At 45.2% G+C, this 19219-nt stretch overlaps 1 protein-coding gene across 4 annotated transcripts in view; it reads right to left on the reverse strand.

Annotated features, from left to right (window-relative positions):
• The window catches only part of Fam107b (family with sequence similarity 107 member B), a 215900-nt gene that overhangs the window by 18434 nt on the left and 178247 nt on the right, over window positions 1-19219 (reverse strand). The window contains exon 1 of one of the 4 annotated variants that reach the window (XM_041630740.1): window positions 15227-15370. The exons of the other annotated variants lie outside the window; for them this stretch is intronic. Coding sequence (XP_041486674.1) covers window positions 15227-15260 — 34 coding nt within the window. The 5' untranslated portion in view covers window positions 15261-15370. Of the gene's footprint in view, window positions 1-15226; window positions 15371-19219 lie in introns of those variants that run through there. 4 annotated transcript variants of the gene reach the window in all.

Raw genomic sequence — 19219 nt, forward strand, 5'->3', positions numbered from 1 at the left:
TGATGTACCATGTGCTAATACCAGCTTTGGTTGCACAAAGTGCTCACTCCGAAGATTCATCAAATGGCCCTTTCTGGTGCATGCCCTTCTCTGTAGGCATAGTAAACACACCTCAATAAATACAAGTTACATAACATCGCTGTTAAGACTATCAACTAAAAATCACTTTGCTGTTGCAATGCTACTAGAATTTGGCCTTGCCAACAGCAAGATATCTGAGAGAAGTTTTGGTGAGGGTCCAGTATTGATGGTGTACCAGAAGCCAGAGGCCTTGAACCAGACCAACAACTCATTACAATGAACACTTTGCAAATAAAGCTGCTTGGGCAAAAGGACATGCAGCTCCCAAGGCCACTACAACAAATGAATATGTGATGGAGAGGCGGGAAAGACAGAAGAGTAAAAAAAAAAATCGTTTTTTGTTTGTTTGGTTTTGGGTTTTTTTTTATTTTATTGGGGGTGGAGGATGGTCATGGAAGGACTCAGAAATGAATGGGATTGGGGTGGGTGCATAGTATGAAAGTCACAAAGAATCAATTAAAAGTATAAAAAAAAAGATTTTGAACTTCCATCTTATTAGACATGTAGGCATAGTAATCCTGTATCTAACCTGAACAACATAAAACAGAGACACATTAATACACAATGTACCGTGGAACACTTTTATTCTGCCTCCAGTCCAGTACCTCTCTACTTCACCCACTTGCATAAGGTTACACTGGCTATTTCACAAAACGTGCAGAACACGTCACTCCACACATGGACACAGAGATAAAGGGCTGGCCTGAGGACCAGCAGTCCTGGACAGGCCCTTACTCAAGTCATTCACTAGTCATGTGATTTTGTTTAAATGACTTACCCTGCATCTCGGCTTCCTGAGCTGGAAATCAGAGCTAACATTCCAACAGCTGTGCACTGTTCTAAACATGAGGAATATGGAGGTAGAACCCATGTACCACCCAAAAGTGTCCATCCATGCCCCAACACTAGTTCAACATCTCCTCTACATCGGAGAAAGTGCTCAGAACGGATGACGACAGAACCCTACAAGTCTAGTGTAGAAACAGAAGTAAATACTGAGAACCCAAGCTTGGCCTTTGTTCATTTTTCCCAATCTTGACCCAGAAGGGTGAAAGAGAGGGCACAGAAAGGGAGGAAGTGGAGAGAACAAGGGAATTGCTGATAGGCCAGGCACTGGGAGGATTCCATGCCTGCCACGGCCTGGGAAACCCCAAATTCCCCAATCTCCTTGATTCGGCCTGATCTCGAACACTGAGTGGCATCTCTCTCATTAGGATTTTTAGTAATCCACCACATGTAAGAAAATGTCCTGAGCACGGGCCGATGACATAAATATGAAAGGTCTCACAGAACCTAGTCCACATATGCAGTTTATTTTATCTCCCCCACATCTTGTAGAATATGAATTAACCACTGTTGGTGGAACTCCAAAAAGACCAAAACAGAAACAAGGAAGATCTTTACAGAGGCATTGTTTGTAAAATCTTCAAAGAAAGCCTATGCACAGGACACAAGCAGATAAGTAATGAGCTGTCAGCTACTGTAATAGTTTATAGTCTACATTCCATGCCACTGACATCAGACAGAGCTCACTGGCCTGTGTATTTAATTAAGATAGAGGCTTGGTGTCATTGTGGATTTGTACTACCATTCAACCACAGGTTATTCAAGTATATACGGTGGCTATAAGAAAGCAAACAGTAGAAGCAAAGGTAATGTGTCGGTGTGGTACCCAGATCCCATTGTGGATTCATCAGGAGATAATGATGCTGCCAATTAGTAAACAACAGTTTGGGTTGCTTTCCATAAACACTAGCAGGGAAAATAACTGTATTCCCTCTGCCTTCAAGAAACAGTCCCTATCTAAAATTGGTCAATTATGTGAGCAAAGCCAAAGTAAAAGACAGCAATTCCTGAACAAGCCAGTTTTGATAAGAAGTTGGATATTCAAACAACTTTAGAAAAGTCTAAAGACAAAATTCAAAGAGATGAGGAAAATAAAAAAGATATCATTGTTGGGTCAAGGTGTGGCTCAGAGGCAGGGAGTTTGCCTAAAGATGCTTTTGGTACCACGGGCTGAAGGACACAAGAATAAATACATAAAACCCACCCACATACCAGAAGGTGATTTAGATCCTTCAAGGGCAGAGTTCAGAATGCTCTCCTAGATTAGACTACTACTCTAATTCTTTGAGGTGTGCATGACAGTGGGGGAAAAGGTTCCTTGGCCTTGGTAAACAACAGCACACCTGTGTAAGCACTGAACGGGGTGACCAGACAGACAGATGGCCCACATGAGGAAGTGGAAACACACAGCACAGGAGAATGAAGATAGCAAGCCAGAGCAAAATACCCACAGCCTACTCAGCACCCTCTGAGGCTCCAAGGCACAGCCTGGGTTATCAACCCCAGGAATCCATGAGGGATTAGGCCAGCAAATGGCTGAGGACTCCAGAGATATATCACCACGGTGGTGCATCCCCTTCCCAGCTGTCCTCTGAGGGCTGGCTGTGCCTCATGGCCAATCAGACACTCTTTCAGATGAAATGTGCTGTGCTCATGATTGTCAAGGTCCATCCATGAGGAATGGGATCCAGAAGGCAACCAAAGAATCACTAAAGACAACAAATGCTCTTCTTCCTCCACTCAGGGCCATTGTACAAGCTCCCATCCCTGTCACCATCAAGAAACTCACTCAGCACTCACTGACCTACAGCTCTCCTATGGGTAACATTCTCCTCAGCCTGTCCTCCAACACGGAGCTCTTGTCCATCTGCAGCGCTCGGGGTCTGCTCTATGGCCTTCAGGGACATGGTGGCCAAGAACAAGTCTAGAGCCTTACACCCCACCCCACACTTGCATCTGAAGATGCTTCAAACTCTCCCTTCCTGCTGCAGTGTAAGCCCTTTCTAAAGCAAGCCTCTGGACCATTGCCATCTTTCCTAGCTTGACTCAAATTCCAACTGTGGACTTCAGCACCCACCTCTAGATAACCGTGCAGCCAACCTTCATTCCATTCTTTATTTGCAGCAGTACCAGATACCACCCAGGTGCGAGAGGGAAAGGCCAGCCAGACCTTACCCTACCTAGCTGTTACTGCAGCAACGGTCATCCAGGCAAACACGGGCTAACGCTGCTGTCTACTGTACATCGTCCACACCAGCCTCCCGCTGGTACAAGTCATCTTGTGCTGTTCTAACTCCCTTATTTCACACCTGTCTCAGACAGTATCCTCGTGAAGCCTGCATGAAGTCCGAAGTCTTTGCCAGAAATGCATTTGGAAGCCATCATCTTATCATTTGTTCCTTCTTCATTTCTCACCAAGTCTTGCAATCAGCTCCTCTCTGGGCTCCATCATTCCTGACCATCCTTTCTTCTCTTAGACAAATCCAATATGCTAACTTAATCAGGTCCAAAGCCCACAAGCTAAGCATCACTGTCACCTCAGCTGTCTGGTCTCCCTTCTAGGTTTCCCATAGTCAGGTTCTCAGTCATCCTGAATTTCTGGATCCAGTTCTCCCACAAATGCATACGTGTGTGTGTGTGTGTGTGTGTGTGTGTGTGTGTGTGTGTGTTTCTCTTCTTGTTTTCCTCCCACTTTTGATTCCACCCTCCAGTAAAATGACAACTCCACCCATCTTGCAAAGACATAGATCAAACGTCCCTCTCAGTGAACCACATGGTATTCCTAATGGGCTATCTCCCTCTCATCTGAACTGGCGTGTTAGATGCCCTTGCTCCCAGGGATTTAACATTCAGACATCCCTCTGCCCTGGAAGCTAATTTTTCAGTTAGCGTCACCATCTCCACTGTGTCCCTACAAGGGCAGATTCTAATACCACAGCAGAAAGAGACCTCTGATTCACTTCCATCCTCAGCCCTCCCACTTTCAACACAATGCTGCTGGCTGCGAGACCTGCTACGCCTCTGTTCTTACTACACATCACTTTCCATGGTCCCATGCAGCATGTCACACCAAAGGCCTCTTCAACGAAGTACTATGAATGAGGCGCCCACTGAGGAGTCTGAACATGCAATGGAGCCACTAACCTCACTCAGTTCCATTTTTAGGGATTCTTCCAGTGTCACTTTTTTGTCCCCAAGGGACATTGTAAATACTTCCTTTAGGATCCTAAAATTCATTCTGAACTGACTCGTCCACATTCCTTGTCCTCAGAAATATCAGTCACACATTGTTCAACTGAATGTGACCAGGTACTGGTCATGCCAGGCCTAGAAGGTGGGCCTTGGGTTTACAAAAGAAGCTGAGAACCAGGGAGGGCTGATCGGCACACACTGAGCAAGTTCCTCCTCTAATTTGATCTCAGGAACTTGGCACAAGTTCTAAACAAGCTATATTTGCTACAGATCTGAACAGAGAAACCAATGCTCATTTTCCCAAGCAACAGCTTATGCTTCCTCTTAAGACAGCTCAATAAAATCCTCACTAAAAGTCCATACACAGCACTGGGTTGGTGAGATAAATCAGCAGAAAATTGTGTCAGGTACAAAATAAGTATTTGTATAAATGTTCCCCTGAAATAATTAGTAGTTCATTAATATGCAGCACATTAATCTAAACAAGCCTCCAAGCAACTGAAATTCTAATTAATGATCTTGTTAATAATTGATTACCCTATATTCACTGGCCTTAAAATTGCTTCAGACTGATAAATTATACTATCACATAATAGCTGAGAAATGACCAGTGCATACTTTAGATTCAAGAGTTTTCTTTAGTCCTGTATAAAGCAGTTTGAAGAAGTGTGAAGTTCAAGAGCCCTTGGTTCCACTGGTCTAACAGTGTCACCCAGCGGTAGAAGGTACAGTTTGTACTCAGCTGCTCGCACTGGCTCTCATTCCATTACTACAAGGAAAAGAAAACAATGTTTTTCAATTTTGAACTGCAATAAGGAAACTGGCAAGTAAGTTCTAAAGCATAATTAGAAGAGATCCACTCTTTGTCCAAGGCTAAGCAGAGGCCTTAGTGAATCACACTGGAGGAAGGACCACCTCTGAGCGAGGCTTCTCTGGGAGAGGCCCAGGAGCGAGGCACCTTGAGCAGGAGCATGGCAGGCGGACCTGAGACTAGCCTATAACCGCAGGCTGAAGGAGGTGACCAGCCATGCTGGTTCTCAGCTGTGCAGCTGTCCAGCTGTGCCCCACTACAGTCCTGCCACCTCAGGGTAAGAGCTCAGTACTTTCCCCAAAAAGAAAATCTGTAATCCCTAACTCCACTCCAAGGTAGGCTCTTCGATTGTACAAATTAAAAAGAGAAGGGATGAGGACGTAAAGGAGGAAGAAGAAGGAAGAGGACAGAACAAGATGGCTCTGCAGGTAGATGCACTTGCCAAGGAAGCCTGACCCAAGAGCCCACAACGGAAGGAGAGAACTGACTCCTGAAGGCTGTCACCTGACCTCCATAGTTGTCCAACCCCCCAAGAGCTCCATGCCATGTGCATATACACACGGGCACAGACAACCGCACCCTCCACACATAATAATAAATATATTCTAAAACTGAGTAACAGAAACCTCCCTTGTTTACATGGGGAAGTGCAACTGAAAATAACCAGTTTGCTGGGGCTGAAACTCAGTGGTAAGGCCCTTGTCTGTCATGCATGAGGCCTCGGCTCTGATCCCCATTATTGAAAACCAAACAAATGAATGAGCCCAGTTTCCTTAACTATGCAAAGGTAAGACTGAGACAGCTGACCCTGAGGTCCTTTGAGAACTGAACAGCTCATCCACTGACCTCCACCAGTTTGACCAAGGGCTTCGGAATTTCCAACACTAAAAGGAGGATGGTCCCCAAGTGGCCCTCCACTCTACTCGGCTTGCTCCCTAGAAACTGCCTCCTACAGACCTGCCCCAAGCAGGCCTTCTGACCGGGTTTCAGCTTCCCTCACCTACCTGCCCTCCCCCCATTGTCTAGAAGAGTAAAATGCTGTGGCCCAAGGCTAGAGAGGGCCACAGGAAACAAACATGTATGCTAAGGAAAGCTGGTCAGCATTTATCGTTGTTGCGCAAAGTCACTAAAACGTATGCGCTACAGCATCACGATTTTCATGCAAGCTTTCTCACTGCTCCACGGGCTTCCTCACTTGAATGCACCTTTTCCAAAGCTCATGACACTCTCCACCTAATCCAAGACACATGAAAAAATAATAATACAAATTAAAAAGACAGTTTTCCACCTCATTCCCCTGTATTTAAAAAGTGTTTACTCTCATAAGCTATTTTTGAGAAGATATATTTTATAACTTCCTTTCTGAAGAATTGTTGGCAGCATGTAGCAAAAGGCCTTAATACTATTAAAGTTGGTGAGCCCAGTTCCAGAAATGCATCGAGAGAAAATAGATGTGTTGACAAAAATATCAGCAGGCTGGAGAGATGGCTTGGGAGTTAAGAGTACACACTGTTCTTGCTGAGGACCTGAATTCATTTCCCAGCACCATGTCTTAAGTGAGTGCTAAACCATTAAGGAGGAGGAAATGAAAACACTCACATTATGGCTCATAACTGCCTTTAACTCCACCTCCATGGGACCTGACCCTCTTCTGGCCTCCATGGGTACCTGCACTCACACGTATACACACACACACACATACATAAAAATAAAACCTTAAAAATAAACAAGAATATTATTTCCAGCATGATCTATGATAGTGAAAAAAGTAGAAAATGATATTTAAATATCTAACAATGAAAAATAATATAAAATAAAATTAGTATCATTGGAATAATGAAAGGGAAATATTTATGATTCATTAAGTGGGAGAAAAACACAAAACTAACATACCCTTTGTTTGAGTGCATTTGTGTGCACGGAAGCTCAGTACAAAGGTCTGCGGTGTCATCAGGACCGCAGGATACTGCCCAACACAATCAGAATCAGAATCTCTGGGGATGTGCCAAACAATTTGCATTTTCATCATGTGCTGAGTGCCTCACAACCTTTGAGGGATAGTAAACGTAATCCTTGCACAGATGGGGAAACTGAGGCCCAATGCAGCTTGTAAGAGTGTCACACAGCTCACTGCACTAATAGTTTGGAATTCTGATCTGTGCTCTTTGCCCTAAATAAGGAACATGAGGCATCTCAGGTAACACTTCATTTCCTTCTTCCCAGTGCTTAGCACTTAGTTATGAAGTTATTAATGGCCACTAACGCAGGCATCCCCATTGATGCACGCCCTGATGAGTATCCTGAGCAGCACCTTTGAGGACCACACAGAGAGGTTCAGATTAAGTGCATATTATTAAATCCAAGCCCACATCAGCAGCAGCTGAAATCTGCTACCTGCTAGGGCCAGCTTACAACCACTGTCCACAAGCCTCAGGGTCTACCACATTTAAAGTTATGCAAGTTTTAACCAATTTACTTTGTTATTCTGGCTTCTGCATTATTCTTTAATCTGAACACTAATGCAATGCTTAAATATTTATAGCATGCCACTCTGTATTCACAGAAATCAAGCTGGGAGGGGAAGGGAACCACAATTCATCCCGATGCTTCAAACCCCTGATTAGAGAGACTTTCCCTGGCACTGTGGTACAGTTCAGTCATTCCATTCAGGAAACTCAAAAGGAACAGACTCGGAAGAGGGCAGATTGGTCATTCCTGAGAGGAAGGAAGCTGCACAGACAGACCAGAAGAAACTTCACTGGACTCGCTGTCAAAAATATGCAGAGAATTCATGACTGGGCAGACCAAAGGGATTCAAAGAAGAAGATCGATCTTCAAAAGACCTAGTGGTTGAACTTCTGCAGAAGTGACCTGTTCTGCTTCCCTACAGTTACAGAAGTAACTGAGAATGAAGCAACCAGAACATAGAGAAGGCAGTGCAGCCTGGACAAGGGTCAAGGCCAGTCTTTGGTTCCTACTTCACCTTATTTTACTGCCTCACTCACTTCCACTTGCTCTCTCAAGGTTTCCAAATCTATTTTCTCCTGATATGGAGTTACTTTGGCACCATAACTAATACCACCATTATCATGATCAATAATAACTATATGTAATGTTTGAAAATCTATTTAAATTAGAGGTATACTTTAATAACAGCATCACAATTTTGCATGCGTCTAAGAGCCTGCCAAAGACTGTCCAGAGGCAGTAGGGCAATCCTCCACCTTTTCCCTTGAAGTCAAGTAACCACAGTGTTCAGAAACAATGATCTCTCGGGCCCCATCACTTGAGAACTCCACCTCTGCTTTGAGGCTGCTTTTCCAAAGCATCAGCCCTCAGGACAAAATGTACATAAATACACTTTTGAAAGTAAGGAAAAGGTGAAAATTAGCCCTACTGACACCCAGAGGAGAAAGCAGCAGCCGCGGTGACACTGGACCCTAGCACATCATCAGAACATGAGGAACCTGTGAAACAGGCCACCAGTCACACTTCCGCTTTTCCCCGATGGGTGTGGCTGCTGAGGAACTTCAGTCTCTGCTTCCTACACAAACGTCATGAAGATGTCCCTGTCCATCATACCCAGCCCAGGGGGAGCCCAGGTCCCAGTGGCTCTTTCAGATCACCCAGCACAGCAGAAGGGCAGCCCTGCCCTTCCTAGACAGCCCAGGTTCTTCTGGCCAGGCTGGCCCTGCCGAAGAAAGCTCAGTGAAGCCACTCCGGAGTTCGCATGTGTTCTGGGGGATTTGGCCAATGGTGTTCCTTCCAGCCTTCAGCTCAGTAAGTTACTAGCAAAACAGTAGAGCCGAAAGAGCCTTAAATGAAAAGTCTGGAACCTAATCCCAAGCTTGTCACCTCTGCCATCTGTGTCCTTCCTGGTAAAATGACAGCTATTTATTCTACTACGTTCCAACTTTACATCTCAAAAAGTGGGCATTCAACCACAGTGTGTACCCCACAGAAGGGATGCATTCTACCTTCAAACTCATCAACACTCAAAGGTTCATTTCTCATAATTATCAAGAAGAAACTTGCATGCCAGAGACAACAGCGGTAACATGCCAGTGTTTTTCTGGATGTCTTAGAATGTGTCATAGTTCCGGGAATGAACAGTGAATATACCTGCTATCTGGTACCACAATGAGAAATTAATATGGAGACTGGGGCAGGTCTTTGCCTCGTTGGAGGATGCCTGACTCTAACAAAACCCTTGGGAACAGCTATTTACACAGCTCAGGTACATCTCATTAAAGTGTTTTCCCACTTACCTCTCTTCAGGCTACCTCATGGGCTTTTCTGTGAATAACAAATTGCTTCTCTGTCAATGGAAGACACCAAAAGCAGGGCAGGAAGACAAAAGTACAGGTAGCAGTGTGGCAAGAACTAGCGAGCTCACCAAAGCACTTAATCATCCTGTGTTCCCCTCCTGAGCATGGGCCGAGAGGTAGGCTGTAAAGACCCGGAGGTGAGCGAGACATGGTCCCAATGTCCAGCAGCTCAGACAAACATGCAGAAGAAATCTGATGTGAGACAATACACATAGGCCCTAGAGGTGGGAAATACAGGGAGGCTTAGAGACAAGATTTTAAGATGATGGCTCCTGTCAGCTCCAGGAGAAGGAAGACTTTGTTTGTAGACTGTACCAATGAGATGCTCTGGGGTGCCAGGAACACAGCTACAAGAAGATAAAGCCCACACTAAAATGCTGACCTTAAGTCAAGGTTGCTACAGAGTTCACAGGTGTCATGGGTTCTCCTCAGTGTCCAGCCCTGCCTCCACTGGCCCCGTAGACACAGAAGGAAGGGAAGGAGACAAGGAAAGCCCCACAATGGCTCTTCACCTGCAGGGAGGGCACTCGCAGAAATGTCCAGAATAGTGTTATGTGACCAGACTAGCTACAAAGGAAGCCGGGGGAATGTGAACTGCATACCAGCTGTAAAAAGGGGACAGCAATTGCTGTCAGAGAGAGGATTAGCCTAGCCTCACCCACATACAAAGTTGTGGGTTGTGTTCCTCCCAAATTCAAAATAGCTATCTAAAATATGCCCTTGAAATGAGAGTATCTGGAACTGAGTTCTTTGGAAGGTAAATAGATTTAAAGCAGAGGTTCTCAACCTGTGGGTCACGACCCCTTTGGTGGGTCTCTATCTTATGATTCATAACTTGCAAAATTACAGCTATGAAGTAGCAATGAAACTAATTCTATGGTTGGTGGAGGTCACCACACCGTGAGGAGCTGTATTCAAAGGTCACAGTGCCACTGCTTTAAAGGAAGCCAGGAATCCTATGGAGGACGAGTGTCCTTGTGAGGAATGAGGAGCTCTAGGGATGGCTCACACCCATGTACTCTTCTCGCAGAAAACCTGGGTTCAGTGCCCACCACCCAGGCAGGTAACTCACAACTGCCAATAACACCAGCCCAAAGGGGAACAGAGTCCTCTGGACTCTCGGACACTTGCTCTCTCATGCAGATACTCACAAAGACATGTTAAAAACAAACTATTCTTTTAAAAAGAGAGATCAGAGCCTCTGCCACCAGCCACACACACACCCTAGTCCTGATGCCGGTTCTTGCTTAGAGGGTCCACTCCACTCAGGCCATGGCTGTCTGTCCACAGGTTAACACGGGAACTTTCTGAATCAGAATGAGGAAAATGGCAGCCACCTTCCTGGCAAACAAGGAGCACAAGCTGGCCACATTTAAATGGTCAGACCTCAGGTGCCATGATGTCTGCAGGGCATAATGACCTTTACCCTTAGGGGATTCAGAAGGATGCTCACTGTTCTAGAAAACACTCCAGAGCTGGGGTTCCTGGCTCAGTTGTAGAATCTTGCCTAGAATACTTAAGAACCTGAGTTCCATCCCCAAAACTGAAAAACAAACAAAATTTCAAAATTCAGATGGGGAGATGGCTCAGTGGGTAAAAGTGCAAGCCTAACGACCCAAGTCCAGATCCCCAGAAACCACATAAAAGCCAGACACAACCATACAACTGGCTGCAATCCCTTCGTGCTTCTGTGACAAGATGGGATGATCCGGAGACAGGAAGAGGAAAATCTCTAGAAGTTCATAACCCAGCTCACCACACATAAAAGTAAGGGCCAACACCCAAGGCTGTCCTCCAACCTCTATAGAGATGCCACGGCATGTCCACACCCACACAAACATATATCCCCACAAATGGTACTCTAAGGGCTCATGCACTCTTACCTCCTCCTGTCACAGCCTTGTGTTTCTCGATAGCTTGCTGTGGGTGGTTCCAGTAACAATGGCCCCACAGGATCATATATTTGACTACTTAGTGACCAGTAGTTGCACTATTTGAAATTGGAAGCATTAAGATGTGTGGTTTTGTTGGAGTAGGTGTGGCCTTGTTGGAAGAAATATGTCACTGGGGGTGGGTTTTGGCCCCATGCTTCTCTCCTCTCTTCTCTCTCTCTCTCTCTCTCTCTCTGCCTACAGATCTCCAGCACCATGTCTGCCTGTGTGCTGGCATGCTCCTCACAGGAGGATAACCGGCTAACTTCTGAAACTGTAAACAAGCTCACAATTAAACACTTTCTTCTATAAGAGTTGCCTCGGCCATGGTGTTTCTTCACAGCAGTGAAACAGTGATGGAGTCACTTCCCCTCCTCCACCCAGACTGCGGCCCACACTGATCATGGGGCCTGAGGGCTCTGGCCCCAGAAACACATCCCATCCGCCCACTCACACGGGCAATCCATCTATGACTAACAATCCTGCAGCCAAACGCCAGCTCCACTCAGTCCATATGTGCCATCCGTAAACAAATCCTTTCCACGGCTACAATGATCAGGAAAGAGTGGAACCAAGTCTAGCATTCCCTCTGATGCTGTGCCTCATGCCCTCTCTTGTGAAATGGAAAATCCACTGACCTTCCGGCAGCCGCCCAAGTTGCACATGCTTCCACCTCTTTTGTTGCCACAGAATTCATTACCCAGTAACTCAGTATCCAGAAACTTCCCCTCAGCGCTGACTTCTCACAGTTCTGGTCGCAAGAGGCAGAGCTTACTTGTAACGGAACCTGTTTTGAAATCCACACACACAGGGACTACTGGTGACTTACTTACAGAGGACACAGACAAATGACCTGTCAGGGCAATCGCAAAGCAAGCGTGTCCTTTACTGCAGCTAGCTATCAACCAACTCATGAATTGCTTCCGGACAAACAATTAGAAAATAATTGTTTAACAAAGGGCATATGCATCAGGACAGCGAGCTACTTCCCTTGTGTGTGTGGGGGGGGGGGGGGGCTAATCTGAAAAGCTTAAAATGTGATTCTACCTTCTTAAAGGGATCAAGTGCTGAAAGCAAAATGAAGAAAAATGTCGAGAGAGAGAGAGAGAGAGAGAGAGAGAGAGAGAGAGAGAGTTATTTCAAAAGTTTTTTTTTTTTTTTTTTTTTTTTTTTTTTAAGGCAAGTCAAAGAACAAACTCCGGAAAGAAATTCTCCACTCTGGTTTACAATCTTATAAATATCATACTGAATAAGATTCCAAATGCTTGAGAAAACAATATTAAGATTCAGCTTATAGTGAGAAAATAATAAACACAAGAGCGCATGGGACATGTTAAGAACGGGGTGTAGCTCAGCAAACGGGTGGACCGAGTGGTGGAGCAAGTGCCTAGCTGCATCCTCAGCACCACAAATGAAGGGGAGGGGACAGGGGAGAGGGGAGGGGCACTAGGCGCTGTGGCGCATTCCTGTTAGCCCAGGACTCTGGTGGCTGAGGCAGAATTGTAAATTGAAGGTCAGCCTGGGCTACAGCAAAACTCAAAAGAAAAAGAGAAGGATGGAAAGAAGGAGGAAGGAGGGGGAGGAGGAAACTTAATTTTCCTAATTTCATCTATGAACGTTCAGTATTAAAGTAACAACCTTACTATTATTTACAAAGTATATTATTAGTTCTGGAGGAGGAGGGACCTATTGCCATTCCAAAACTGTTGAGGTCGATAAGGATATATTGTCACAAATATTTTCTAAAAATCTATTTCACTTTGCAATTGAACCCTCAGAGGTTTTCAGTTATCAGTTCCAATAGTAGCTCCCACCTCCTGACTGCTTCATCACAGCCTCCCAAAGACCCCAGCCTCCAGGGCCTTCTGAGCTTAACCCTACAGAATTAAGAGTGCCCCTCAACACACACACACACACGAACCTTCTGAGACACCTGCCTTTGGACACACAGCTTGGTTCTGTCAGGAGGATTGGAAGTATTATATTTAGTATAAAGAAAAGGAAAATGACAACCTTGAAAGAAAATATAGTTTAATTTGAAAATTACAGTTTCAGTGGTCATATCCTCCATGTGTCCTGCTGAATGTGACAAAGGGCTCAGCTGAATGTGGCTCACGGTGCCTTGAAAGATCCCAGTGTAACCACCAAAATTCTTATATTCTTAAAAAAAAGAAAAGTCACTCTGAGCTTACTCAGCAATAGGAAAGAGCTAAGAAAGACATAGTAGACATAGTAATTAGCACTTCCCGAACATAATTGGACTCACGCTAAAGACCTTGGGAAAACATACAATAAGGACATACTATCACAAATAATAAATTCTTTTGAAAAATCTGAAAGTCACAGGTTAGTGGCTTTCAAGGGTTCTCTGGTACAAACCACGTTATCCAGTGACACAGGCAGACACCACAATTAAAAGAAGTCAAAGCCCCAGGCCCCTTTCTCACACTTCCAATACTAGATGTGTATTCCGAGTGTCCACCACCTTACCTTTCCTACAGCCCCCGGGGATGACTTAGCTGAGCCCAGGGCCTGCTAGTGGACCCACCTGAAGCTCGGAAGACCTGTCCCACTTCATTTAGCTAACCATGGAGGACAGACCCAGGTGCCATGGCCTGCAGTCCCAGCACTCAGGAAGTGGAAGCAGAGGATCCAGAGTTTAAGACATGGCTTCAGCACACAGACACATCACACACACACATACACATACACTCATGTACACAAGTAAATAAATATTTTTTAAAAAGAAATCTGCATTATTAGTTGATTCACCCTGTATTTGAAAAACTCCTAAAAGTAATTTTGAACATTTGATTTATTGTGTCTGTTCTTTTATTTGTAAATAAATTTCAGACACTGCTTTTGAAAAACAATAAACAGAACCAAAACAAAACTTTCTCAGCCAATGGGTCTACTGTCATCACGGCAGGAGGAGGTTTATATCACTATGAACAAAGTAACTCTTGAGATAATCTTTCTTGCTCCCTCCCTTATGTGCACACAGATAAAGGATCTGTGGTTACTCCAGCAGAGAAGGGATGGTTTAAAGGTTACACAATGGAGCCAAGGGCAGCTAGACCAGAAACACTGACCAGTATTTGCTGTTCCGAAGAGATGACGCTCAGCAAACAGAGCTGCACTGGAAGTTTCCATGTGGCGTCAACTGTACCAAGAGCTGCCAAATGACTCTATGCTGCGTTTCTGTTGTTCTAAGACAGATCTCGTGGAGCCTAGACAGGCCCCTCCAACCCACTCTGTAGTCCAAGCTGCCCTGGGCTTCCCCAGTGTTAGGGTAACAGGTGAGGGCCACTGTGCCCAGTACTGATATCTGTTTAATGCCAAAACAATAATAGTATATTATAACTCGTGTGTGTGCACATGTGCGTGTGCGCCGAAAATAAAACCCAAGGATTTGAGTACACTAGACACAAGCTCTACCTGAGCAACATTTCCAGTCCATTTATATAATGTCAAAAAAAGAAAAAAAGAAGAAAGAAAAAAAGAGAAGGAAAGGAAAGAAAAAAAACACTAAATTCCATTAAGACATAGTCAGCAAGGAGCAAAGAAGTTCCCTAGGATCAGGTATCAGAAAGCAAACATCAGGCCACGTGTCCCTGGAACATGGACAAGTGCATAGAAACAGATGGTATGGGGGAAAGCAAATGTTGCTCTGCTTCCCTTGCTGACAAACAGCACAAGAAAGAGCTTAGTAAGTTGGCAGGGCGTCGCTCAGGGGCAGAGCTCTTGCCCGCCATGCACAAGGCCTGGGTTTACTCCTAACACCACACACCAAAGCCAGGTCAAGAAGTTTCCAGATCTGACAAAGTCAGCCCAGCCGTATTACGCACGGATCAGCAACCTTACAGCTGAACAATGGGCAAATACTGCTCTGCAGAGTGCCTGCGGACCGGGCTCTGGCAGTGCTGAGGTTGAGCTGGCCTGAGAGAGCCCTCAAGCCCAAGTCCCTGCAGTGAACAAAGGCAGGGCTCACACTCCCGCCCAGGACTCACCTCCTCTGCCCTCAGAGCATTCCTTACCTTCACCTCTCAGCCTCGATGCACGGACTGCCATCTCTGACCTGTCCTTCCCAGGGTTGTCACCGTGCACACACAGGCTTGTCGCCTCTAGCCAGGGAAGCAGGCTCTGCCTGTTCAGAGTCAGTAGTTGGCCTCTTCTCTACCTTTTCCCCTCCACCCTCCCACTGCCCCACCCTCAAGTATACCTCCCCCGTGAATTCCTTCCACTGGCCTTGGGAAATAGGGCCTATTTCATCAGGTGCAAGTAATATAATCCTCACCATTGGTCTATTTACAAAAGGAAGGGAGGTGGGTTATCTAACATTTGTCAGGCTGAATTCAAAGCCAAGACAATGACAGCAGAAAGCCATAAAGTCGGGGCCATCACCCAGGTAGAGGAGTGCCCTGGAACAACCACTGGCCTTAAGCACACTTACACAACAATGCCCTTGGCACAGTCAGCAAGAGGGCAGGGAGGAGATGAAGGGGAGTTTTGCTGGTGTGAAGGGACTGGGCCAGTTGTGGCTTGGGGAATCTGGCAGAAATTAATAGGGGCAAGGCCTCAACTATGCCAGGAATTCTGCCCAGGGCAGTAAACAATCTCAGTGTGGTGTGGGACCGCATGAACTTGAGTTTTGGAAAGAGGAAAAACCAGGAGGGTAGCTAATAAGTTCTGACAGGGCTTTCCAAACAGGATTACATTTTCTCTTTCCTGTCTACACCATTAGCCAATAGTCTCCATTCTTTTACGAAGAAAGTGGGTGAAGAGGGACACTCGACCAGCTATTAGACGGAAGCAGGCTAAGTGCACACACTAGGTTTGACTAAATGGATGAGAGGAACCTTCCTACGGAGAACTCTAAACATTCGGCTTTTAAAATGTCATCATTGGTGGCAGGACCCCGAAAAGTCAATCTTGAACTGACCCGGCAATAGTCCCTGTGGGCTAGCTCTCACAGTGCTGGTCCTGCTGGGGCAGAAGGCCCCAATGGTCTTATCCAGTGCTGCGCCTTACATGCTACAAGATCAGCCCTGCAAGCAAAAAGTGCCCATGGCCAGCTGTGGCAAGACTCTATGAGAAGAGGAGCCGCTCTCTTGACTGGATTTGGGGACTGTACCACAAGAGGAAATTCATGCCTGGTATGGTAAATATGGTCAAAACCCATAGCTAGGGAAGTCCCCGGCCCAAGGAGAGAATCTATTGACCTTGTTTTGCTAAACAGTCATGTTGTCAGATTGCCTTGCAGTTTTTGTGTTTATATCCACAGATGAATGTTGCTCTCAACCTTAGCTAGAAACGTCTTATTACAGTGGGTAGTCATTTATGAAAAACAAAAACAAGACAGACAGACAGACAGGAAGTACACAGACCTGTACAAATCAAATCAGCACACTATCAAGTTCCTTGCTTTATATTTTGCATATGCCATTAACTAATTTTTTAAAATTCCACCCAAAGAATTAAGAATTCTCATCTTTCTCAAAACAGGGAAGGCTATAAGCCAGAGTAAGAATCTTTACTTGGAAAAAATACCCACAGCCTAAATAAGACAGTCTGAATTTCTAAATGTTCAGAGAACAAGACAATGTTATTATAAATATACTTGATGATTTGAAATGCTTGATTTTATCTTAAAAGAAACTTCTTATGAAACAAGACAAGACCAGATTAAGCAACAAAATCTTTCAAAAGTAAATTTACTAACATATCTGTTACTTTAAGTACTGACAACACTGTGAACTTGTAATCACGCTCCTACAGGGTTTAATGATAAAATAAGCCGAGTATCTGAGGCTAGCATTTTAATATAAATTTAAGCACCTTACTCTTCCTTTTTGTGAGACTAACATTTTACTTCCATCTGTCTTTATTTCACCTCATTCTTATTTTTTAATATAAATTCTATTTCCATTCCATTAGGAAGAAATGAATTTTGTTTCATCCTAAAATATTCACTACAAAGGAAAAAAGCTTCAACTCACTGAGTTGGAAAAGTCGGACACAGCAGTCCCTGTGCCCTTAGAAAGTGACCTATCCTTCCCTGCACACAGGCGCACGAGCACGCGTGCACACACATGAAAATAAACAGTGTGCACACACGTATGCAAGTGCAATCCAGCTGGGCCACGTGTGACATCTTTCAGAGTCACAGACTTTCCTTCTCTCTAGATAAGGGAAACAAGAGATGTCTGGCTCTTCCCATCTAAGGCACAAACACACCTGTGATCCACAGCAATCCACAGAGAAGCTATGCCTGGCCTGCAGCCCTATACCAGCATTGGGGCTCTCACAGCGCGGAAGGGACCAGGCACATACAGAAGGCATAGGATATCTCTATGTGACATAAAATACTTCATTCTTTTCTTAATGCTCTGTCACATAGTTCACACACATCCACACTTAGTTTAATAATGCTTAACTTAAGTGTATACAAAGTGTCCTTCCTATTGTTTGAGCCAACCACTTTGATAAGAGCCGGTTTGATAACAGAAATTTACAGCTGATAAGGTTGCCTGAGCAATGCACAAAAGACCTAGAAGTGCTGGTTAATGAGTTTGTAGATTGTTCCTGGCTTGGCCAGGACTCTGGGGTTGAAAATGGAAATATACTTACTTAGTCAGCACCCAGGCTGCCAGAATCAGCCCAGGTCTCACTATCCTCCTCTGCCACAGCCTGATCTAGCGAGATCCCTGCTCTGGATACCACGAAGTGGTGTGGTACCTCCACACCTGACTGAAACCTAAGCTTCACAGAACAGTCTTCAGTGGACCTGCAGGGTAAGAACAAGTTCGCCTCTGCGCTGCTCCCTAGTACTGACAGTTCTGTGCAAACAACAAAAGGAAGCATCCACACACACTTCTTTGTACCAAGAATTTACTTTCTTCCCACTGTTTGACAGAGTTCGCCCCAATGAGTCCTCCAAAGCCCAAGCAGGAACCACCACACCCTGTCCAACCTAGCCAGCCTGCTCCTCACACTTCGTGGCTTCACCTTGTCCTTTGCCATTTAGCCAACTTGAGAATTCTGCCAACTCCTACTTGCACACACACCACCCCTGACCTGGAATGTGACCTCCCAGACCCTCCCCATTCCAAGTCTCTCCCTTCAGGGCTTAGCCTCACCCTCCCCATTACAATCTACCACAGATCCCTCCACTGTCACTCTCTGTCCTACCTTCTTTCCCAACCTCCTAATCTGTGACTGTTGTAACTAACATCTGGACAGCTGTTACCTGGCACTGATGTGAGAACACAGGCCACCTCGAAGTTAAATACTCATGTGCTGGTCCTAGCCTGTCTTTTACCTTATTTGAGGCAAGGTCTCACTAACTAGACAAAGAATTTCTGTCTCCCCTCTCTTTGTGGGAGCCCGAGATTACGGGCATGCATACTATAGTGTCCACCTTTCACATGGGTTCTGGGGATTCGCTCTGGCTCCCACCTGTGTAGCTAGTGCTTTACCTAGTGAGCCATCTCCCCAGCCCTCAATTGTCACCTGTTAAAGTGATGAAGTTGCTCAATAAATTTGCTACAGAAAAAAGTGTGGTCTATGAGCACTTTTATCCATCCTGTTCAGGCTGGCAGTAGTACAAAGCGGCTTCCACGGGCCTGTGAAGCATCCACTGTAATCTGTTTATTCCTATTAAACACCCACAGTGGCGGGATCCGCTCACTACTGCAAAGCCTTGCTTACAATAGGTTTGGAATCAGTTGTTTGGAACGTGTAACAGTGATTACATTAGCAATGACTGCCCAGTCCACAAGTAGCCCACTGAAATACTACTCTATTACCAGGGAACTTTTGAACGCTTACAGCATTCCAGGCATTATTTCAATCACTTGTATTTCATCTCCTTTAAGCTCCCCAATAATTCTATGCATGAAGTATTTGTGTTCTTACTGACAGAGGAGTAAGCTGAACTCAGGAGATTAGCAACTTACCTAAAGTCAAGCAGCCTGGAATTCTGAAAGAGCAAAGTTCATGTTTTAGCCCCCACCACTGAGTCCCAGTAA

The sequence above is a fragment of the Microtus oregoni genome, unplaced genomic scaffold (assembly GCF_018167655.1).
Source record: "Microtus oregoni isolate MIOR12 unplaced genomic scaffold, Mior012 000035F_ref0000213, whole genome shotgun sequence".
Taxonomy (NCBI): domain Eukaryota; kingdom Metazoa; phylum Chordata; class Mammalia; order Rodentia; family Cricetidae; genus Microtus; species Microtus oregoni.